General features: G+C 40.6%; 3 protein-coding genes across 7 annotated transcripts in view; 1 reads left to right on the forward strand and 2 right to left on the reverse strand.

Annotated features, from left to right (window-relative positions):
• Positions 1-55: 55 nt before the first annotated feature.
• Positions 56-9,365, reverse strand: LOC119014644. The gene is made up of 28 exons (XM_037089999.1): positions 9,156-9,365; positions 8,946-9,050; positions 7,953-8,042; positions 7,753-7,855; positions 7,526-7,637; positions 7,211-7,453; positions 6,829-7,116; positions 6,607-6,745; positions 6,338-6,532; positions 6,086-6,226; positions 5,814-5,993; positions 5,624-5,731; positions 5,331-5,475; positions 4,886-5,174; positions 4,502-4,578; positions 4,176-4,330; positions 3,735-3,861; positions 3,469-3,600; positions 3,049-3,213; positions 2,512-2,814; positions 2,023-2,183; positions 1,772-1,943; positions 1,576-1,670; positions 1,381-1,486; positions 793-1,007; positions 609-694; positions 454-523; positions 56-293 (listed from the first exon to the last, which is right to left on the reverse strand). The coding sequence occupies exons 1-28, from the start codon at positions 9,240-9,242 to the stop codon at positions 225-227; spliced, it is 4,158 nt and encodes a 1,385-aa protein (XP_036945894.1). The 5' UTR covers positions 9,243-9,365; the 3' UTR covers positions 56-224.
• Positions 9,366-9,397: 32 nt separating this feature from the next.
• mrtfbb (myocardin related transcription factor Bb) overlaps positions 9,398-23,918 on the forward strand; it is a 67,961-nt gene continuing 53,440 nt past the window's right edge. For 3 of the 5 annotated variants that reach the window (XM_037090000.1, XM_037090003.1, XM_037090005.1), the window contains exons 1-3: positions 9,411-9,533; positions 9,716-9,756; positions 15,884-15,928. The gene's annotated coding sequence lies outside the window, so the exon portion shown is untranslated. Of the gene's footprint in view, positions 9,534-9,715; positions 9,757-15,883; positions 15,929-23,918 lie in introns of all 5 variants that reach the window. The other 2 variants (XM_037090001.1, XM_037090006.1) reach the window with 1 other exon arrangement.
• igfals (insulin-like growth factor binding protein, acid labile subunit) lies at positions 10,110-13,026 on the reverse strand. The gene is made up of 2 exons (XM_037090010.1): positions 12,931-13,026; positions 10,110-12,797 (listed from the first exon to the last, which is right to left on the reverse strand). The coding sequence occupies exon 2, from the start codon at positions 12,790-12,792 to the stop codon at positions 11,056-11,058; it is 1,737 nt and encodes a 578-aa protein (XP_036945905.1). The 5' UTR covers positions 12,793-12,797; positions 12,931-13,026; the 3' UTR covers positions 10,110-11,055.

Below are 23,918 nucleotides of genomic sequence, written 5' to 3' on the forward strand. Positions count from 1 at the left end.
AAGTTCTGAAAATACTGCATATGCCTCAAAGGTCACCAGGGAAGGGGAAACGTGATTCTTAGGAAATAGAAATATATTTATTACATCACAGTGAATTGAAAAATGTCTAAAACAAGTCTTTCCTGAGCAATTGGAACTCTAATTTTTCAGAGTAAACACATTAAGAAAATGGCAACAGATGGAGTTTGATCATTGGGAAACGTGCCTGTGCATCCATTTGTACCTCATGGCACAATGATATGATGGCTCTCAGGAGACAAGGCATCAAATAAGTAGCATATCAGTTGATTGGCCTAGAGAAGAGAATTGCAATAAGTTGAATCAATAAACAACAAAACATTTCACAACGACACAACAAACCCCAAAGCAGCAGCTAAATACACAGTTTATGTGCAACTGTTAAGAATAAATAAAGGCCTTGGAAGTAACAACAGAGGTGTATTCATGATGTACCTCTTCCTCGCTCTCAGGGTAGATGATCATTTTCCCCACTTTTTGTAGGTCTGACCGTTTCTTGAAAATGCTGGTGTAATGAAGAGTGTATAGAAATGGAAAAGGTTATTAATAAGTAAATACATGTTTGCATAATAGATATGAGTTTTCTATACCTTTCAAGCATCGAGGTGAAGCAGGTCACAATCGTGTCCCCCTGCAGAGCCATGATGAGACAGGGTGCAGCGGAAAGATGAGCCATCTTTAATGACACAAAGGGCAGGGAGATCAACAGCTGACTGCTTCATGTGTTCCAAAGTTAACTCTTAAGCAAAAGTCTATTAAAACCTGACGTCTCACCCTCTCATTGTCTTTGGCTGACGCTTTCAGTGTCTGAGCGATATGTTTGCACTGCTCATTATCCAGGATGGTCATCCTCCCTGCCACCAGATGGCAGCCTGACCTCAGCAGCTGCTCCAGCATGTCCAGCTGGGACGGCACCTGGCTGAGGGGTGGAGTATTTAACGGTATCAGCAGACAGGTTGTCTGCCAGAGAGCACTGTGTATCAGGGACCCTGGTACCAGTAAACAAGCAAAACAGAACATGTTGTTTTCTGCATGGCTTACAAAGGTCATCTGGAACTGAGTCTTATTTCAACATCATTACAGAGGAGTACTGCCAAAGTCACAATAAATGATTAAGTAATTCAAAAGGACAGATCTGGCTTTAATAAATGATTGAACCATGCAGCACTCAATGCTGTCTGAGTTAGAAGTGAATTGAAACAGAATAACAATACTCTCACTACATGACTATGGCTACACTACTAATGCAACTTGAATATAATTGGCCTAGTTCTGCAGAATTTAAAGCACTGCTCCAATCAAAGTTCATAAATAAACATAAATGTAGATTTATGAAAATAAAAAATGGACAAATGTGTGAACCTTCTTTAAGTCCTGAAGTTGACCGTCTTTCCTGGGCCACAGGGGCCAGTGTGCAGCTCTGTTCACGCTCCACCGAGGCTAAACGGTCTGAACACATACTGAGTATCTGAAAAGCAAATCACAAACACTAAATATCTGGTGTTTATCAGTCAGAAGCACAATTCAAGTAACACGTCCTTTGTGTGACTGGCATACCTGCTCCTGTCTCATGGTGCTGCTCTGAATACAGCAGAGCCCCTCTGGAAAAAACCTTTTCACATCCGCGATTGCTTCCTGATTCGATCCTGATCCTGTAACATTGGTTACCAACATTTCAAACATACGGTTAGATAAGGCAAGACAAGTCTATTTGTAGTAGCATGTGTGCTAGTGTGCAGTACAGGGCACTCACCATACATGACACTGAATGAATGAGCTGTGCCAGAACAGGTTGTCCGCAGGGTTGAGTCTTCTTGACCCAGCACGTCCAGGAGCGCCTTCACAACATTCTCCCCCTCAAGGCAGAGAACCAATGAGGAACCAGAGCATAGGTACTCCACACTGGCCTTCAAGTATGAGGGGTCCTGCACACAAGTCTGTGTCAAGGCTTACATTGGTATAAGGAAAATCTAATTTTTCAATGCAAAATTCTTTCTCAGTTACACTTTCTGCAGGCAGTAGTGAGGCAGCGTTGCCTCTGTCCAGGGTCACCACACGCAGGCCCACCACAGTCAGGCCACTCAGATGGAGTTTGCTGACTATTTTAGCCAAAATGTGATTCCAGGTTCTTGGCTTGAACAGGCACATAGTGAGCATCTGTGGACCTGAACAGAAGGATTGCTTGGCACTGTTACTCAACACAAACACAATACGAAGTACATTAAATATATTAGACACTCAGATTTACACTGAGTATCTGTGTTCTGATTTGTGATTTGAAAACATGCAGATCTTTTATCCCAGACAACAGAGTGTGCAGAGTCAGTCTGGAGTGTATCCATTTAGTTACTACGCTAAAGAAAAATACTCCTCTGGTAAACTACGATACAGAGCTTTTCCTTTACATACTACATCTGATAGTCTCGGACATTTCAAACTGGAGCATCTTAAGAGAGAGGGATGCATGTTTTATACAGCATTCAGCAAACCTACCAGGAATCATCTCATGCTCATAGAAGAAAAGGGAGGCTTGTCTAAAAGCTACTTCTGGTGTGGGGGACATCAGGACACTGAGGTTGCCAGGATAATCGTGTGGCAGGAGCTTCCTCAGCGAAGCAAATGCATCCACCCGTCTAAGAGCGCACACGAGGACGGGAGAGGACATCAGGCTGTCCACGCTGTTGTGACAGAGCTGCTCTCCCACCTCGTATGGACTCAGCTCCTGAGCTTGAAGTCGGGTTAAAGCAGGCAGACACTTCAGGCCAAGCAGCTCGAATCCGGCGTGTTGTTTGTCACCTTGAAAATATACATTTAAAAAAAACATTGCAATCATTTCTAAACAAGGAGGGGGTGTGAGTTGGGAGAATTCTAATGAAATCATTCACTTGAATACACACTAATTTAGTCATTCATTAAACTGTGTAGGCTGCTTTGTGTATTTGTCAGTGTATTTTGTTTGTTCACTGCTGCCTCCAGTTTCAAAGCGCGGGGCAGGCTGTTCTCTTAGAAATAATGCTGAACGTCACCCACCTTCTGGCCCTTCTGTCAGCACTCTGTGTAGGAGGCTCAGGCCTTGGCTCATGTCCTTCCCACACAAGGTCAAAATCACCACCTGCTTCATGTTAGAGATGGATGAGCGCTGATGATGGGACAAGATCACACTGGAGGGATCTGGCACGGCCCACATACACCTAACTGAGAAATGAACAGTAATAGAAGAAGAGCAGAAGTGAGTGTCCACTCGGGTGTCGTGTTGTGGAGCTGGAGCTGATAAAAACCTGTAACCACTGCAGCTTTATTAGATATGGGAATTAATGCAGAGTACCTTTTCCTATTAAGAAAATAGCAAGACGTGAGCAGATGTTGGTGGGTTTTGTGTCCAGTGTGAAAGGGGCACAGCAGATGAGCATCTACTATAATCTTTACTGACACAGATTACTGATGACTTACCAAAAATGTTGTGCAGGTTTTTGCTGTAAGACACTGTGTGAAACCAGAAACGCGGCTCTACAGCGTGAGCACCATCAAGTCTGGGGTGGATGCAGCCAAGAAGCTTTCGCACCATAAATTCTCTCATTAGAGCTGAAACAACATGGCGGATTATTTTTACTGACAAAGAAAAAATGTGACGGCCTTTCCACATTATTAAACAGACTTTTCATGTCATTTGTGGAGATGATTTGTGCTGTGGACATAACTTGAGATGGAACTCAGACCTGCTGGCAGACTAAAGGTGTGAAGCATTGCATTTTCCTTCCTCAGTAACAACACCAGGCAGAGAGAGGGCAGCTGCAGCTCCTCCTGATCCAGGGTCACAGCATGTGGACTGCAGAACACAGAGGCCTAGAGAAGACAAAATCACAAGCTTCAAGAATATGATTAAAACTACAGTACAAGGAGAAATCTGTGATTCGGTTAAAAAAAACACCGCCAAGAGTTAGAATTGCAAGATCACAGTGGCAACTAGTTGTTCCACTATCATAAAGTCTTCAGTAGAATCTCTACTGATTATCACAACCAAATGTCTTTGGCAAATGGTGAAATTCCCTTCAACATGTAAAATATAATTTCATTAATCAGTCAACTGTAATGATATATATTATATATGTATATATTTTTCTACACGCCGTATCTGACTGAGTATCTTGTGGCTCTACCTGGTCGTTAGTGAGTCCGAGGACTGCAGCTCCATGTCTCCGCAGCTTCAACCTCTGCAGCCCCATCAGACTGAAGCCTCTGCGTTCGCAAACAGCCAAAACCTGGCCGTAGCAACATGGAGGCACGACAGGCGACACCACTAGGAGTAAGTCAGCTATGCAGAGGGGAGAGGAGGATTAGCGGCTCCACTGAAGCAAAAATCTTTTATCCCCGCCTCAAACAAAATTTCCCTCAGGACAGAAAAAATGAAAGTTGAAAATGAAATGTGGACACAAGCCAGTTTTCCCCCAAGTGACGGATTTGGCTCCTTGTTGAGTCCCAGTACCTTTTGTTGTTGCACACAGAAAGGAAGGTGATCTGCTGAACAGGCTGCCTCTGACTCCCTCAACTGAAGGTAGAACTCTACAAACAAAAGTGAGGGTGGCTGATTTTAATGTACAACATTAATAAAGGGACCACGCTTTAGCATGTATATATAAAATACAACTATGAATAAATATATATATGAAAATTAACTCTTTGATAGGTGTCAGTTTTTATGTTCTGATGATTTACATTTACAGTTCGATCACTTTAAAAAAATGTATATAATAAAACTTTTTTTTTAATCCATCTGACATTTGGTCAAAATCTTCTAATCTAAATTGAGAAATTTACAAAGAACAGCTTATACACAATGTACAAAATATCACACTGTCGAATGACAAACCTATTCAGGAGCTGATCGTGATTCTCGGCAACTACATGACATCTTCCTGAAAACCATAAGCACAGCTCCCTGTGGACTTGAGTGGCCAGTTGCGGGGAGCAGCAGAGTGGAGGTTGTTGACTTATGCAGTGAGGAGGACTGAGAGATGCTGTATCTATCTTTTTGGTTAGCAGAGGCTCTAAGGAACGTGTTAAATCTTTCAAAACTGAGTGGGCATGAGGGCCACGAACAGCAAAGGCAAGTATAGGCTGCCAGGTCTCAGCATTTCTCTGGATGACTGGCACAGGACCTGAGAATCAGAGGGAGAGTTTTTTTAAAGACTATTTTTACTCAACACTTTCAAAGGCCCTCGGCCACAGTTGGATCAAGGATGTACTCCAGACCAATGAGCCAGGAGGAGGGTTATTTAGTTTTTTATGAGCAGATGGCTTTAGTTATGTCTTACCAGCACTGTCAGTCAGGAACTCCTGTGGTGGATAAAGGAGCCGCAGACCACACACATCGAGTCCTGAGACGAGAACATGCTGGAGGGTGTTGTGTGTTTTGAGGGGACTTAGGAAGAAAGCTCTGCAAAACAGAGCGACTGATACCTACAACAGGAAATGAGAGGAACTGTGACAAATAGTCAGGCACTCCACATTTATCGCTAGGGCCCTGATTCAGCAAAAGCAAAGGAGAAAATAAATCTAAAAAAAAGGGGGGTTAGCAAAATAGACTTTTGAAGGACAACATGCTCACCTCTGTGTGCGGTTCTAGTGTGGTCTCTCTCCCCTCACAGGCACACTCTTGAGTTTCCACAGTCTGCCAATAAAACCCTGGACTGAGACCAAATGTCCTCTCTATTACCTGAAACACAAGGCCAAGGCAACAGAATACAGTCAACAGAATGCAAAATCATCTGAGGGCTTGAAAATTAATGTAAACGCACCTCCTTTTTGGAAATAGCTGTGATGAAACGGTTTAAACAGGTAGAGGGCAGATGGGTGGGTGAGGCAGAGGCCCGTTGGTCGAGCGAGTCTTTTCTTCCAGCAATTCGGGTGAGTGAGGTCTCAGAGAGGAACCTCCACACATGGGTGTGGAAAGGTGGGTGGATGTGTCTGTCCCTTTTCTACAAAACAAACAGAAAGAACAGCCTCAGCTCAGATCATCAGACATTGTAAAGCTTTAAGTGTTTTTTTTCTTCTTTTTTTTCATATTCACCACTGGTGTATAACAGCGACGAGCCACAGCTAAAACATGCAAAGCTAATCCCTCCTCTGTCCACAGTTGCTGAAGTCCTGCAACCCAGAATGGGACCTCTGCACCAGCCTCATCTTCATCGTGACATTGGTCTGGACCAACCTAATACACATCAACAAATGATGCTTTCGTGGGGAAGCATGAACTCAGCTTTACAAATAACAAACTATGCTTTTCATTAGAAAAACAGAAAAAAAGCCACTTTTTACTAACCAAAGACAGAAACCAAGCCACTAAAGTGTTGTAGATGTGTGATTTAGTAGCAGCTGGATACAGATGTTTCCTCCTCTTGCCATTAACCCTGGAGAGGACCATACCAGGACTGCAGAGGTCAATGATCAGTAGCATACACTGCTTACTTTCAATATCGGCTGGTAGAGTGCTGATTGACTGTAGATGAGATGCTTCCTGGAAAAAAACAAACAAGTCATAATAAGTGCTGGCCATTTTTTAGGTGCTGCTGTGAGTTTTGTCGCACTTACAAAATCATAAAGAACATCTGTTCTCTCTGCAGCTGGCTGCTCCTGGTTGACAGATTTGGTTGGACGATGTTTTTCCAGTTCCTCAAGAATTTGCTGGTGTTGTTCACGTTTTAACGTCGGTTTGTCTCGTTGTCTCTGTCTATTACCAACAAAAACACTGCCATGATTAAAATATTTGCCCATCATTTTTGTCAGAAGAGAAGAAAAGAAGAAAATACATACCTCTGCTGCTTTGGTTCTTTGATTGTACTTTGCTGAGGTATCGGTGGGCTTTCCATTTTGGGCCTATTGTACTCAAACTGTACATGTGAAGAGTGTTTATCTTCTGACAGATGGTCCGACTCATGGCTGCCAGCAGATTCTACAGGCTGGGGTGGCTTTAGTTTCAGCTCTTCTGCTTCATTCTCTATCACTGGATACCGAGGATTTGTATGTTTATAGGGATATTCTTTCCCACTTCTGTTCATCTCCCTTGTTTTCTGAAGCAGCATACTCTTTCCAGTCACTTCCCTGGAAGAAGATAAATGACAATACGAACTGGAACAAAAAGTGCTGGGCTGAAGCGTGACAAATGTTTTTCTAAAGCAGGATATACTTTGTGTACCTGTCTTCCATCTGTGGTACAGTATGTACTTTAAGATTGGGTTTCTTTGCAGGTGGTGTTTCCTGGTGGCTGTTGTGTTTGGCTGGTGACCTGCGCGCTGATGAAAGATTTGGGGATGTTCTCTGTGGTTTTATTGAAGGATCAGGACAACGCAGGTCAATATGAACAGTGGGAGATTCCTGGTTGCTCCGCTGCAACTCTGCTGCCATCCCCACCGACGATTTGTTCCTTACATTATTCTGCCTGCATGAAAAATCAAATGTTGTCATTATGCAACTGATGTGGTCAAAAAACCTTAGCAGCGATATGAGTTACCTGGTGTGGTTTGGACCTTTCACAGGCTCTGACACAAGCTTAGATGACTGGCTGTTACAGAGAGCAACTAGTCTCTCCATTATATCAGCCTGGGACCTGTTCTTGTCACCATCTGTGAAAACAAAAAAATACGTTGAAACTATAAGACAAGATATAAAATTAGTAATCTAAACTATCAAATACATTACCTCAAGACAACTGCAAGGGCATGTGTTACCATTACTTACCTGCATGTGTTGTTGAAGACTCAACTGACACATGTTGGTGCAGAGACAGCCCACGCTCATTCAGATTTCGGAGAACATCATCCAAATCCCACTGGTCAAGCCTCTGAAACCAGTGTTTTTGATAAGAAGGCATAGTACCTAGAGGACATTTAACTGGCAAGTATCCCTAACCGTTTTTTTGCTTACTTTTCCCAACTCACCGCAAATGACAGAACAGGAAAACGCTCCTCAGACTTTGGATTTTTCTCGGCTCCGTTCAACTCCACACTATCTCTCTCACAAACATTTGCCTTTAAAGATGAACAGGACATGACAGGGAAAAAAAGTGCAAAAAGTGCATATTTTTCACATCAGCATCACAATGTCGTGTACACCGCTGAGTTGCAGTGGGGGCTTCTACAATTTCATCATCATCCAACTTCACACTCTGGCTGCAAGTCTCCTCTGACCAGCAGGTCTGTGTTTCAGGGCTCAACAGCTCCTGAGTGAATAAATCAGGAGCTGTTTAATCAGACGTTCTGACATTGCAGGCACTTCATAAATGCTAGGACTGGGCTCAGGAAGCACAACAGCTAACTGTCTTGTTCCTAAGTTCACAGATGTGGATATCTTGCACCTTTTGTAAATATAAAGTATAAAAACAATCTCTTCCCTCCTTTTCTGTAGACTGTGAAATATTCAAAACATTCTGGACAGACTTCAGAATATACATTTTTTGAGCCTGCTAATTTTTTCTACTCTCTTAACCTTAAAGATATTGTTTGGTACTATAATAAACCAGATGACAGCACTCATAATTAGGTGATCAACTTCACCATACTATATGCAACTGTTTGTACTCACAAACTGAGTTTCCCTTGATCGTTTCCCAAATGTTCACTTTTTCTTTTAGAACTTAAATCACTGCTAAATCACTTAAGTTAATAACAAAAACAAAAATGTGACAGATTTCTTTGTAATTTCAAAAACTTTTACCCTGAATCCTCTGTCTAACGATGTCTGTGTTTATCTATATTATATGAACCCATCTGTCTGCCTACTTACTTTATTTTTCTCTATTTCATTTTCATCTTATGTTGTGTAAATATATTTACTTTCTCCTTGTTTGACGTCCTTATGTAGTTTTTGTTGTTGTTGCTGCTGTTGTTGTTGTATGTGTTAATGTTTGGTTCACGTCCACTGCATTAACTTACCTCTAGTTCATCATCATCCAGTGAGAAACTCTCAAAGTCTTCGGGGACCTTCAGGGAAAGACCAGCTGGTCTCTGATATAAGGTGACTATCTCCTCATTATCGGACTGTAACGTAAATATGAACCATTATTTTGAGTTATTTGCGTTAGTAAATAAAGTTATGTGGCATCAGTTAGGAGACGTTAGCGTGTTTTACAATACAATACATACAAATGAAGAATCAGAGTCGATGGTCGGTATTTGTGGTTTTGCCCTCTCCAGAATTGAATCCCAGCACGACGAATGATTCATGTCCATTCCGAGCGGACAGCAGCAGGCCTTCGAGTGAGTTAAATATGTTTGTCATGGAGCTAACTTTGCTGTTTTTGTGCCGCAGTTGATGATTTGAGGTTCCTTGGTTACCCTTGGCAACAGGAAGCTACTCTGAGTGGCACGTGTCCTTCGTCAACAATGTCGCGTTCATGTGCTGTCAGAAATCTGCGCGACTAGTTTAGTTGCTTAAATGACAAACCAAACAACAAACTTTTAACAGTTAGTCCACCGGGCTTCTGCTGTGACTTAGGAGTGTGTGAAATGGACATATGTGAGGTAGGTTCAGCTCGGTAGTCTGCTCAAATATAACCTTGTAACCATGTATAGATATCAGTAAATCCATTACGAAAACTTGGCTTGTTGAGAAGTGTGCTAAACTAGTAGTGCTAACTTGAGCTAACGTTAGCTAGCTAGCTAGCTAGCTATGGCGCTAAATGTTGATGTTTTATTCACTGCAGGTGCTGTGTCAACTGTGAAGAGTAAACCATTTGCCAGAAAGGTTAGATTAACATGGATGACTTAGGTCACTATCAAGGCATATATTTTAATATAGTTTTTAATGAAAGTAAACTTTCCCATTCTGCTAATATCCCTGCTGAAAGAAACAGCATAGACCAACACCAAAACCAGCAACAAAACACATCATATGTTGGTCTTGCTAATGAATTATCACCAGCATATGTTGTGTTTTGGTGCTGGGCAAGGCTGTTTTTCCCAGCAGGGTTAATAGACATGGTGCTGTGTAGGCCTTTATAAATCACTGGTGTGCAGATAAGTAATCCATCCCCTGGATATAGAAAGTTAATTTTGTGTGTAACCATAAAGGAACAATTTCAGAAAAGTAAATACAGAGAGATTTTAAAAGATTTATTGCACTGTATGTGTGTACAGTATTTTCTTTTTCAAGTAACAAACATGGCTTTTTGATACACCAAATGATACACACATGTACAACACACTTGAAGACATTTCAGTGTCTGAGCAGTACAGATATCCAATCCTGCCTGTCGTTTTTGCCAACCATTTGTTCAACCAGCCCAGCCACATAAAAGATTAACTCAATTGTGACTCACAGCTTAATAGCTTAAACTCAAAAATGATACCATTTCAGTTTTTTAATTATCTGTTTTTATTGTTGTTTATTTTTGCCTTTAGTTTATGGGGTCCCAGAAGTACAATTTATGTCCTCTATTCTCATTTTTATTGCCTCAAAATGCTCACAAGCACAGCAATGAAAGTTCTGTCAAAGAAAGAAATTTGTCATGCAAGGAAGTCCAGGTTTTTTATAGACAAACAATAAACTTTAAAATATATCAACATTTTTTAAAAATGTATTAGTGAATTTGAATGCATCACATTTCAAGTTTTTTTTTTTCTTTTTTTTTTTTCTTTTTCTTTTTTTAATCTCCTGGCCTCCATATCAAGCAACCTCATCTGGTAAAAAATCCCAGAGTGGTTAAATGCAGGTCTGTGCCGTACACGTTGCCCTCTAATGTCAAGATAAACTTAATTATTGAAAAGCATTTGTTGTGGATTCTGTCAAATGCCCCCTTTTTTGCAGATAGGTGACAATGTATCATCTGTAGTTTAGAGCCTTTTTAGAGATGAAGATGATGAAAATCATAGCATCCCTCAAATATTTTTTAAAACATTCTATGTTATGGCTACAGATGACAACAATTTATCCGCGAGAGAAAACAGAAACCTCCAATTATCGATCACAATTAAAATCTTGAAATCAGATGATGAATGAATGTACATTTAAACATCACCAACCGACCTGCTAAACACGCCTTTTTTATGAACAGCTTTGGAAGTGTTCATTGTCAATATCCCGCAGGTCCTGACCAGCTAGACGTGGTGGGCTGGTGCATGTAATGTTGTTGTATATGGTGATAGTTGTGTCAGGCTCTTCACCCTCCGCGTGGGTCTCCACTTGCCGTGGTATCACCAACAGATTCCTCAAGCTGTAGTTTCTGAGTGGGAGAGCACTGCAGTCACATTTCCATCGGTTCCCAGAGAGCAAAAGTTTTTCCATAGTCTCTGGGAAATCAGGGACCATGTTTGTCAAGGCATTTGCTCTCAGGTCGAGATAGCGCAGCCTAGGGAGCAGCTGCGCTGTGCCATTCTGCAGAAATTGTCGACATTCATTGTTGGACAACAGCAAGTACTCCAAATTCTTGAGGCCAGAGAATGTATGGGTTGTGAGAACCTCCAACTTGTTGAAACTCAAATCCAGTCCCAGTAGGCCTACCAGGTCGACAAAGCTCTGGCGTTCCACCACAGAGATGTTGTTGTGCTGCAAGAAAAGCCTGCGTAGACTAGAGAGTCCATTAAAAGCTTGGGCTGTGATCCTTGTAAGGCAACCTCTATCCAGATGAAGGCTGTGTAGCTTTGGCAGACCTTTGAACACTTGGTCAGGCAGACTGTGGAAGCAGCTTCCAGACAAGTTGATGACCGCCACATGAGAAAGCCCTGTGAAACTACCCACTTGTGCCTCCTGCACTTGGTTGTGCTCTAGTTCTAGGACCTCCAGATGACCAAGCCCTTCAAAGATCCTTTCTCCCAGGGCTCGAATCTTGTTGTAGCTGAGTCGGAGCTCCTCTAAGTATGGCAGATCACGGAAAGTCCTGGGCTTAATTCCAGTGAGTGAGTTGTTGGAAAGACGCAGCACATGAAGACTGTGCAGGCCATAGAATGTGTCATCAAAGAGGGAAGTCAGTCTGTTATTAGTGAGATCCAGCCATCTTAGCGACTTCATGCCTCCAAAGGCTCTGGGTACCACTGTCACAATCTGATTCTGTGCCAGGTAAAGCTTTTGCAGTTTAGTGAGTTTAACAAACACATTTGCTTTGATGACCTTGAGTTGATTTCCAGTCAGATCCAACTCTTTGAGCTCAACAAGATTTTGGAAAAGCTGTGGCTGTAAGTAGGCAAGTCTGTTCCCTGCAAGAACAAGCTCTCGTAGACCTTGCAGGTCATGGAAAGCTGTCTCAGGTAAAACTGCGATTGAGTTCCTCCCTAGGTTGAGAAGCCACATGTGTGAGAGTCCCGCAAACAGTCTTTCCTCAATGCGAACAAGCTGGTTGTTATGCAGACTAAGTGAGGCAAGGTTAGGTGTATTCTGAAAGACTGTACCTGGTAACACCCGCAGGCGATTTCGCTCAAGGTGAATGTGTGCAAGCATCCTAAGTCCTTTAAAAGCCTGAGGGTCAAGTGTCACCAGCTGACCACTCTGCAGATTCAGGAAGTCCAAGTTAGTAAGATCCTTAAAAGCCATTGCTGGGATTGAGGTGAACAAGTTGCCATCCAGCCAGAGAGAATGAGCAGACGGGGGCATGTCAGATGGGACTTGAGTGAAGTTCCGAGCACTGCAGTACATGTTGAGCTCCAAGCTGTAGTCATCATGCAAACAGGTGCATGCCTTAGAGCATGGAATAGGCTCTTCAGTCGATTTCTCCCCTGCTGTGTCGGGGTCTGGCAACACCAGTGATGTCCCCAGTACCCACAACACCAGCAACACAATGGTTTGCATACCAGCTGTGGATAAATTATTAACACAAAAGCATTAATACTCAGAAGAATGCAAAATGCGACAAAATGTCATGCCTTTCTATTTTTATAATTGCTCTTCTTTTCAGACATGCCTTAAGGTGAAAATCATATTGCTTACCTTAAATGTGAGAGGTCTTGATTTATGGTAGACAGGCTGTGAAATACTGCATGACTGAACCTTGTGCAGATGTTTGTATGCAGAATGGAGTCTGGCAATCCTCCAAAAGCTTTTTTTTTTTTTCCAAAGTCAAGAGTGCTGAATATGTACATTAACCCATGCATGGCCATTAGACTTGCGCTAAATGCTTCAAAATAATTTGTCATGTACTGACCTGACTTCTTATTTTGTTTTATAGTAGCGTGACTAGTTCAGACGTTTCTCTACTTGATTGAAATGTATAGACTTATATGTACATGTAGATTAATGACTCTTAACATATCTCACATTTACTGCATTGTCAGCCTGATAAGGGACTCAGTGTAAGTGGACTGTGGTATTTATTGAAGTCAGGGTCCTTTTACAGATTGTATTTGCTTTTATATTTGAACTGATACACCATGATAAAGAGATAAGATGAACCCAGTGCACTAAACTTTTTACTGAGTTTATGACCTTTCATTTTGAACCTGTACCTCACCTTTTTAAGAAATGAGCATTTCATATGGGGTAATATAGGGCAAAATTGTTGGCCTGTTTAACTTCTTACCTCAAACTGGAAGTGTACCTCATATTAAACATTCACTGACACTGCCATACTTCCTTTTTATATTTGGATAAAATCAACCGCATGAACCTGACTGCACAATGCTGTACTCAAGAGGCTGTTTCATTCACTTATTTCACAGTGCAGGTTAAGGTCAGTTCCAGAGGTCCATTTCCTAATCACATCAATGATTGTAATGACTAACTTTGTGTTTACTCTTTTTCATGGTATCTTGATTTTTTTAGGCAACCATGAACTGGTCGTGTTCTAAAGGACAACCAAATCCAGATAACACTGAGCTTGCACATGAATTTCATTGACTGACTAGCTAACTATCATGTCGAATATAAGCTTTAAAGCTTGCAACATGTCTAAATCAAATCTGCTGTAGTCAGGGTACATGATGCACGGCGCATCCTTACATTCAGTTTGCCAGGCAAATCATTTAGTAAATATTTTAATTTTATAATGAAGTGAAAACAGTAGTGTTTATTTGAGAAGTAGTTTACACAGATAGATTGAATTGTATTTCATTGCCTTTTGAATATAACATGTAAAATCAATATTTTTAAATGTGTAGGACATTTTTAATTGAACAGATTTTATGTTGTGTGTATATATATATATATATGACAACTGAATAATACATTTGGCACAAATTTGACATTTGAGTGGTATTCAAGTTGCTTCTGTTTTCCCATAGCAGTAAATTAATTATTTTTGTGATGAAAGACATTTATATCACATACCAAGAGCTAAGACACTTTAAAAATATATATTTGCGTGTAATATATGCATGTGATATTATATGTACCTAATGAAGCCTCTCTTATTTTTTTGTTTTCTCTTGCCAGCAGAGAGCACTGCTGCTCTGTTGCCACAGCTAAGCCCAACAGCTCTTCATGTCCTTTGTCACTAAAGGGCTCTCTTAACCTTCTAAAGGAAACTGTTTGTTTCATGCTAAATAGAGTATGACCAGAAGTGATAAGCAGATCATTTTAAGATTAGATTTATAATAACTTCAGTTTTAACACTAGAGCAATTAGGGCTGTTGCTCTGATGCCCCTTTATGACTAAAGACCACAATATATCAACAATTGAAGGGGAGGTTTTTTTTTTTTTCATAGAATAAAAATCAAGTCATTATACAAACAGGGAAAAACACTGCAGTTTTTACTGCTGTTTCAGCCCTAAAATTGCAACAGAATGGCGGCCACAGTGAGTTGTTTCATGATTGTTGCTCCCCTGACAAACACCTCTAATTGGCTCTTTCCTTAGCACTCAATCAGACACAAAGGTTTCCAGGTTTGTCAGGTGCTGTGTGCTTCCTGAGTAGAGGAGAGGTGTCTTCATGGTGAGTAACAGAGCCTGCTGCTGTGGCTGTAAATGCCTAACTGGGCTGTGTCTCGCTTCTGGGAGGATGATTTCCTCAAATAATTCTGGATAAGTTTTGTGCTTCCTCAGCAGCGGAGAACAGGCCTGAAAGGCATGATGCCAATCTAAATTGGATGGATGCATGCTGATCGGTGTTGAATCCCATCATAATGTGTCCTTCGCTCTACTGCTCTGCAAATAAATGTCAGGGAACTCTTGACATATAATACACAGGAAGCCCAGTACAAAGTATAAGGCTCTATTAATACGTAAACTGTGCATAATGGGTCCCAAGGTAGATTCAGATGTTGCTGTGTTGGGTCTGTTAAGTTACTTAGTGCTACATTTAAGTACTGACACTCAAAAAATAAGAATGTTTGTTGTTCTTGTGGAGGTTAAAATCCATCAGTCGACCTTTTAAAAGTAGGATTTTGAGGCAGACTCTCATGTTTAGTTTCAGTCTTTGTTTAGGACGCTATCCAAGTACTTGTACACAGTTTACGGTCAGAGCTTATTTTACTTTGAAACCATTCGACTATTCCAGTTACCTTTTCTGGAATAAACCACTGTTAGATAACCCAGTGCTGAAAGGATCGTAGGTATTACCTGCTGTTTTTTGTAGCACCACCCGAACACCACTGTACACTCATAATTGATCCTCAAATAAGAACATAAAAGCCAGCCGCTGGATGTAGTAAACTGAACCTCAGGGTGAGTTAACCCTGAAATCGACAAAAAGCCAAGGTAGCAGATGAATCCTCCAGTGCTGTTGCAGTGGGCCACTGGAGGACCCTGCTGTGTGTCTCATCTGTTGTACATGACATGGTGCATAGTGCTACATACAGGCATAACTTTTCCCTTGACTGTTACTTTAACCAGGCCCACACATCTCACTAAGAAAGGTGAAAGGATGGAGCTCTTTTCTCATTCGCTGCTATTAGCTAATTGGAGACGCGTAATTGAACAAAAATGTTTTTCTTTGTCCCTACACAGGCCTATTATGTGAACAACCCAGCCTCTCCAACCAAGTGAGGAAAGGTAAGTAACTAACTTTACACTGACTGACAACAGGCTCAGTCAACACTGCCATCCACTGGCAGATTATTGGACTGTGATCCCTTCACAGTAATTTAAAACTAAACAAGGAAAAACGTGTCTTGTTTGAGAAAGACAGTTTTATAACAGGGTTGTTCAGTAGTGTTTCACCCATCGAGGTGCTGGTGGTGGTTCAGCGCTGCTCTGAACCCTGGTGCTACCTCACCCCTTTGACAGCCAAAGACCCTCAACACCCCTGCAGTGGCTATTAATAACACTCGGAGCTCACAGTCGACTCGCTGCTTTCTAGGAGGAGAGAGAATCCATCGGCTTTGTCTCGACATCTGGAAGGAACTCAGCCCCTGTTTCATAATTGATTGTGATCATTGTGACCAGAGCAAATCATTGCAGCTGATGACCCAATTAGGCCATTCGATTATTGCCAGTTGGATGTGTGAGCTGCTGCCGCTGCCAAATCCTGTGCCATCCATAAAATTCAAACATGATGATATATGATTGGCAATTTTAAGAACACTTTTAAAATATACAGTATTGTTTTTAACGTTGTTCTTTGTTCTTGATTAGAAAGAAAAGAAAAGAATAGATAACTATTTACAGTTTGTATGGCTCTTAAAAAGCAACAAAAAAACATAGTGAAGGTTCAGAACTGACATTATAGAAAAGCAAATTTAACTCTAATGTGTTTGTAATGTTATAATAACATATTTGCTGAAACTCATGAGGTCTTTAGTAATGTTCCCAAGCAGTCCCTAAACTCTTAACATTTTTTTCAAATTAGAAATATCTTATACTCTCACAATGAGTCTAAATAGACTTATTAACACATGATAATGAGCACCACATGAGGTTAGTTGAATTATAAGGGCATTATTACATATCGAATATTAAAAGCTGTTACAAAGACCTTAATAAAAGTCGTTACTGTGTAGGTTTACAGTGTTGCATCTCTGGGTGAATAAAGAACAGACTCTTCCAGGAAGTCGGTTCGGGTCTTTTCAAAATGTTCAATTTTAGTACAAATGCAAATTTGTTGGCTGTGAAAGAAAATCTTCCTTCTTATTTTGCTTTATTGAACCGCCATTGAAACACTTTCAGTGTTTTCTTCCGTCCTCCTGTCCTGTGAAGGTTTGCCCAGCGGATTCACTGACATTGATAGAACTTTCTAAAACTTTAATTTGCTGAGTAAACTTGAACAGACATTGTTAGCTTCTAAAGTGTGGTAGAGGACAGGTGAAGGATACCTCATACACTCAAACAACACACACCAAAGTCTGTTAGCCTAGCCTCCAGGCTTTGAGTGGTGGAGGAGACCTGGATCCAATTCAGAGGGAGAAAGAAAAACAGCTGCTCAATCTCAGGAGAAACTCAGAAAAGCCATAACCTCTTTTAGTTCCCTCATTCATTTATTTATGTCATGTGGCATTAGCATGACAAGCACACACATCAATTGAAAGATGCAATCATTGGTGTAGTTATTCTGCACTTTTCTATTCCAAAAAGGGCCGAGGAGTACAAGGACAGGGTCTTATATTGATTTGCTTTGTTAGTAGCACCGTTTGTATGAAGTAGCCCTGCTCTTCAGATGCTCTATACTTCAATTGATTGTCATTTTGAAGGCCAAGTGTTTAATTTTCCTGTGCAGCTGTGTCCAAGTTAAAGAATGATTCTATTCTGGAGGCAGTGTCATTTACAACTTCATATATCTGGACCAAACAGGAAACAAATTTATACATAGCAGTCGGATGAGCTGAGGTAAACTCAGTAAATATTCTGTCAAAGTCTGATGACATATTATGGTTTTGCAACGTCAAATGGATGTGTCAAGCTCGTGTCATGTCTTTGACATGATGCTGACATTTTGAATGTGTGGTTTAACTGTGGGGCAGAGTGGAACTTATATAGTAGACACACCTGATTTAGGTTGTTTTTCCATTCGTTTCAGTTATACACTCTGTAGATCGTGCACATCAGATGATGTTTAATGAACACTTAATTTAAAGACTACTGCTGATCTTCTTGGTGTGCATATTCTGTATGTTTAGAAATCTTGAGATATCATGAGCCATCACTCCAAAAATGTACCTTTACTGGGCCACTGCACCTGTAGATCAGCATATTTTTGAAATGTCTTCTTAATTTGTTTATTGCGGGTTTTGAAATGAGAGTGGAGGTCTTTCAGGGCCTCTTGTCATCTTCCTTAGTGAAACCATACAAAACAATCCTCTTTTTTTCTTTTTTCTTGATATGGCTTTGTTGAAAAGTTTGACATCTCAGCCATATCTAATCAACGTGGCACTACTAGAATGAACAAGAAGAACTAGAAGAAGAATTAAATAATTCCTTGTGGAAATCCCTTACTGTTTTTAACCTGCCAAAAAAGGAGCTAGGCTGAACTAGGCTGGGCTACACTTTACTTGTGAGGCCACAAGCTATGTGCTTGTGGCTGAACCACGATGATTCAGACCGTCAGCGTCCTATGAGAACTACTAGCAGCTACAGGCCTGGTTTGGGTTTTCACGAACAGCAAGAGAAGCAACTGTTCAAGAACAACAATGCCAGCTCCTCATGAGAGCAAAATGGCTAATTCTGTGCATTGTTACTTAAATGGTATATTTCTTTAGGGAAGAGCAAATTACACATACCCAGAAAAACAGGAATATGAGGAATCCAGGACAAACAGTGACATGCTCTACTCTGCCTAACTTTATCCAGGTCAGTTCTGCCCCCCATCCACTTCATCCACTATGAACAGTGAACTGTTCTTGTGATAGGAGAAGGACACTGATTATTCAGGGCAACAGCCAGAACCAAGCACCTTTCAGTACAAATTTCCTGCTGTTTTATCAGCATTTTCAAGGAACACTTGTTTTTCTCTGAAGCTCAATTAAAACTATTGCTCATCTTATATGTCTTCAGAGGAATCCTTTAATATTTGGAAAACAATCAAGGGCAAATTCAGCACGTAAGCCCGGGGAGGCTCCAGGTGAATGTCATGAAATTATTGAGTTCATGTTGCAGTTCATATTACATAATAAAACCAACCCCAATTCCTCAAAATACTTCATTCTAAAATGACCCATTTGTTTCAAGTTCATCATAGACAGGTAGAAATGTGTCATTGCAAGGTGATGAAAATGGTTGCGTGATATCAATCTGTAGCCCAGAGCTCCTGCTCCACATTTAGGGTAGTAGAGTGAATAAATGTGGATAGAAGTGTAGGTCAATAATAAAAACTAACGCAGTGCCTGTGGGATAAGGGGAATATTATGATAGTTCCTTTTCTTAGACTGGGATTGTAGCTCACAGATTTCACGTTGACAAGGTTCAATTGTAAAGTTCCAGAGTCCTTGTTTGGTGATGAACTTTTATTATGGCTCATGAAGAGACCTCATTAACCAAACCACAGGCCATTGAATACAGTGAGATCAGCCTTCCATTCGGCATCATTTGAATCTTTCATAACTGAGTCTTGGCTTGCTAAACAAATTTAGTTTGAAGATTTCTCGAGAGCAAAAGCTTTAAAAGCTTCTGAGAGATGGTGGAGGATAGTCACCTTTTAAAAACTGACTCATAAGTTTAAAAATGACACACACTTTGTTCCATTAGATTTACCTTTCCTCAGATCACATCACTCCACAATTTTAATTTACGATTGACAACAATGGATAAGTGAATTCTTACTAGTCCAACAGTAACTTCACAGCATAGGAGCTCTTTTTGGCCGACAGCATGGGTGTTGTTTCTGCCAGTCGAATACTGGCAAGTGTGATGCCATTCCTCTGGAGCAAGGCTGCTTTCTTCCATCTGATTTTATTAGAGCTGTAGTCGTCACAGTTACGTTACCGTCTTGATCGAGAATTTTTTTTCCCTGGTGGATATTTCAGTTGTATGCAGTAACACGCCTTCATCACGGTTTAACACTAAGAAAGAAAGAGTTTAACATGTTTGATGGTGGTGAGAGCCAGAAATGTAATATTAACAAAAAAATAGCAAGAATAGTCAATATTTCACATTATCAACCCTTTAAAGCTGACTTTTATCTTTACTGATCAGTACCCTGCGAGGCTGGATTTGCGTTCATGTGATCCTATTAGCTATGTGCATGGTGGTTCAGATGTGATGGCTAGCGAGAGAAGCGACTGTTTATATGGAAACAACAATGGCAGCTCCCAAGATTAGCAAATGTGCTGTTATAGAATTGTAAGTGAATTGGGGAGTATTTCTTCATTGAAAGAAGATGAAAGAATGACACAAAAGGCTTTTTTTTTGGAATGGAAAAGATGTTTTAGCTCTTCTCTCAACTGGTAAGAGTTTAATTTACCAACTGGTTCTGCTGGTGCTGCTCTACTTTGTTGGTTGAATTTAGCCTGGGATGGCGGTAATAGAAATCACCTGCCAAGTATTTTTTGAAAATGTCTGCCCTTTTCCAAACAGTTTGTCAGGGCGACTCTCCAGATGGGTTTTGGCACGTCAGGTTACAGAGCATTTTAACCAGCATGGAAGCAATTTAACTCTATTTCAAAAATACAAAATACATTTACCCTTGTGTGTCAAAGGTCCAAACTTACCAGATTTTCATAGTGAGCCAGAAGTTGAACTAATAATAGTAGCTCTTTGTACCCTTTTCTAAGTGTGGATGACCTGAACAAAATTGGCTTTGTTGCGCTGACAGTCTGCTCACCTTCTCTCTTCGCTCTTCACCCATGTAATTTTGTTTTAAAATATCTTCTTGCACTATGCTTCTTTACCACAGTGATTGACATCTGGCTAGTTAATTTTAATGATAATTTAATTATGTATTAAAGCCAGCTTTAATACAGCTTTCAGGAATTAAATTAATACATTATACATTATAATGGTCTCTTTAAGTTTGCAGAGTGCTGAACAGAAAGAAGCAGAAAGACACAAGTAAAATAAATCATACTAACTCTGCAATAAAAACAGGCCACTGAAGTCCTTATCATGTTTTAAGTCACTGAGAGTAATTTGGTATCCACTTTAATTTTCTTGTGACCCAGAAGGTTTCCAAACAGGGGTTTGAAAATCACTGTGCTCCTTTATAGAAAATGTGATTTTACATTTCATGAGCTCGCCATCACTCAACCTTTCCATGACATTTCTTGATTGACTGTGGTGAAACTCTGAAGAGCTCCGCTCTCCACAGTATTTGTCACCAGTGTCTGACTCATCTGAAATATTTTTCCGTTTCAAGCTTCATCTGTTGAGTATCCGTCAGTGATGCTCCCCATGCACCAGTTTATTGAATCATTTCACATTTAGATTTAATCGCACCAGCTATGTTTGCAAAATTTCTATGTGCGCTTGCCAGTAGCCTCTGAGGAGACTTGTTTTACACTGTTAGCAATAAGATATATTGACTGTTAAATTGAAAAGTTAATCATGTCTAATGTATCATTGTGGGACTCAAATACCCACAATAGGGAAGAAGATGGAAAAATAGGCACTCATGTTCCACCTTACAAAGTATCTCCCTCATCTAGCTGTTTGATAAAGACTTGTGTCATGCAATCTGCTGGATCAATTCCAGAGCCTTCGGAATTATTGACACCAAATTATTTAAACACAGGACCAGCATTCCCCTGTAAGTAGGGTCACTACTGAAGACTTAAAGAAATTATCTTTATTGCTTCTTTAATAGCAAAGAAATGAGCAAAACTGTTGATATGGGAAGCACTGGAGTTACTGGTAGATGCATTATGTGCTTTAGAGTGTCACATAATTTGTTTAGACTCAAAACAAAACAATGCACAAAACACACAAACTCAAAAGAGACATCCCTTCTTTCTACAGGGTTCTCTCCTGACCTCTGTCAGAGAGGCATAGATATGAATCTGTCATAAATGAAGCAGGCAACAGTGACCATGAAAATATCTCCTCATTCAAACATACTGCAAACTTCATAAAAGGGAGAGTTTTGAGGTGATGACACCAGGAAGATAATCAGAGTATGACAGACTTGGAACCCAGGAAAAACAGTCCCTATCCCAAAATAACATGACCTTTCTTTCTGCCTTGAGCAGGAAGAAAGACTTCCCAGTGTCTTTGTCGGCTGTAGAGGCATCTCTCTGAGGAGCTCCACATTCCTAATCTCTGTGTGCCTCCTTTTCAGAAACTCTCAGATTTTGCTCCAAGCTGCTTCGCTTGCTTTTGTAGCAGCCCAACGATCTGGGTTATGTTACTCTGCACTGGTCTGGAGAACGGATTAATATGGAGCATTGACAGCCTTTTCTGGCCCCTTTCGGTATCTATTTATGTGAAGGGAATTGTTCACTTATTAACAATCTAGCTTGACGACAGTACTGTGGAAATTATGCCTACTGATGTCTTCTTTCAGAAATCACCACAGCTCCTCGTTTTATTCTTTTTTTCTTTCATTACAAAGGATACACCAGCATAACAGTGTTTGTGGATTAGAGTGTTTGTTCATTACATTGCTAGTCACAAGTGGGAGAGAGCCTGAAAAGCACAAATCTCACAAACACAGACATTAGTCCTCCACTTCTCTTTCTTTGTCTTAATCTCCCTCTGACTCTCAGAAAGCACCAGAGAAAGAGGAGAAATGACACAGATTTCCGAAATAACTGAATCATGAGGCTTCGGCAACTGAGATAAATAGTGAATTAAAATGCAACATATCCTGAAGTGTCTTGGCAGGTACACCTAACTGAATGACATAAAGACTGCACGTTCATCGGTTGCTTCTGGGACACAGTTTTCCAGTAAGATGTCTCTCATTATCTCTGATGATAACTCAAATTTAGTAGAGAAGTTATTACTTTTAATAAGCGACAGCTAAAGAGGAATCAGGAGCCGTAACCTGTCACTGTCCAGTTTTTTTTATGTCCGGGACTAAGAAATGCAGACAGCGCCTTGTCATTTGAAGCTTCTTGCTGGGCTCCAACTGCATTGTTATTGGAGCGATGGCAAATACTCGGATTAGTCTTTCTTTGTCGAGTGAATGAATGAAAGAAGAAGTATGACGCAGGAATTAAAAATCAACTGAAATCATTTGATAAGGTGCTTAAAAAACTCACACTGTGCATAATATTACATGTCTGTTACACTTTTAAATGTACATCCTTGTTAGCAGCTGTGGTAGGAGAGATGACCTGTCATACACAGTCCTTATTACATGCTTTAATTGCATTCTTACAATTAAGTCTTGTTCACTCATAAATCCACCCTGAGCCTCTGGGCGGGTGTGTCTCAAACCGGCAGAGTCAGCACTTCCATTAGCCTGTTGTAGGCCAGATTGATAGTAAGGGTGGAAATTACTGGATGTGATGTTTTTAGTTGAGGGTTGCAGCATCAGTGTAGATGGTGTGCTTGGGTTTGTTTATGTGTGTGTGCTGTATACAAGCATTTGTGTGATCATTGCAGAGAAAAGGAGAATAATACTAGGATAGCAGACAGAGAAATTAATGTTGAAGTATATGTTGAGGATATACAATTATGTAGATGGCTGTTTATCTTAGTAAAGCCACGAGATGCATAATATGTGCACACTGGATCTAGAACAAATAAAGCAGAGTGTTTATCTCTCATCTGCTCTCCGTGATGGGAATAAACCATGATTGTCACGGGAAGGGAGCAAAATCCACTGGTCTGCAGCTCTGTCACCTTCCATTTATCCCCTCAATGATTTTATATCCACAACTATAGTGTGGAGCTGAAGCAGTAACCCCGGGGCTAATGAAATATTTCTTATGTAAAGTTGTACTTTTGGTGTAAATATCCATGTAGAAGCTTTTATGTCAGTTCATGCAGCGGTGAGGAGAAGTTGTTTACTCCCCACTCATTTACCCAGTGCGTTTGTTTTTCCCCTTGTTGGATCAGGTGTTCTGTTTCATGTTTAATAAATCATGTAACTTTTTAGTGTCACTGCTGTTGGATCAAGATTTTTCACACATCGGGACATTGCTGTGCCCCCTCTGTCTGACTGAATTAGGTT

The sequence above is a fragment of the Acanthopagrus latus genome, chromosome 23, assembly GCF_904848185.1.
Source record: "Acanthopagrus latus isolate v.2019 chromosome 23, fAcaLat1.1, whole genome shotgun sequence".
Lineage (NCBI taxonomy): Eukaryota > Metazoa > Chordata > Actinopteri > Spariformes > Sparidae > Acanthopagrus > Acanthopagrus latus.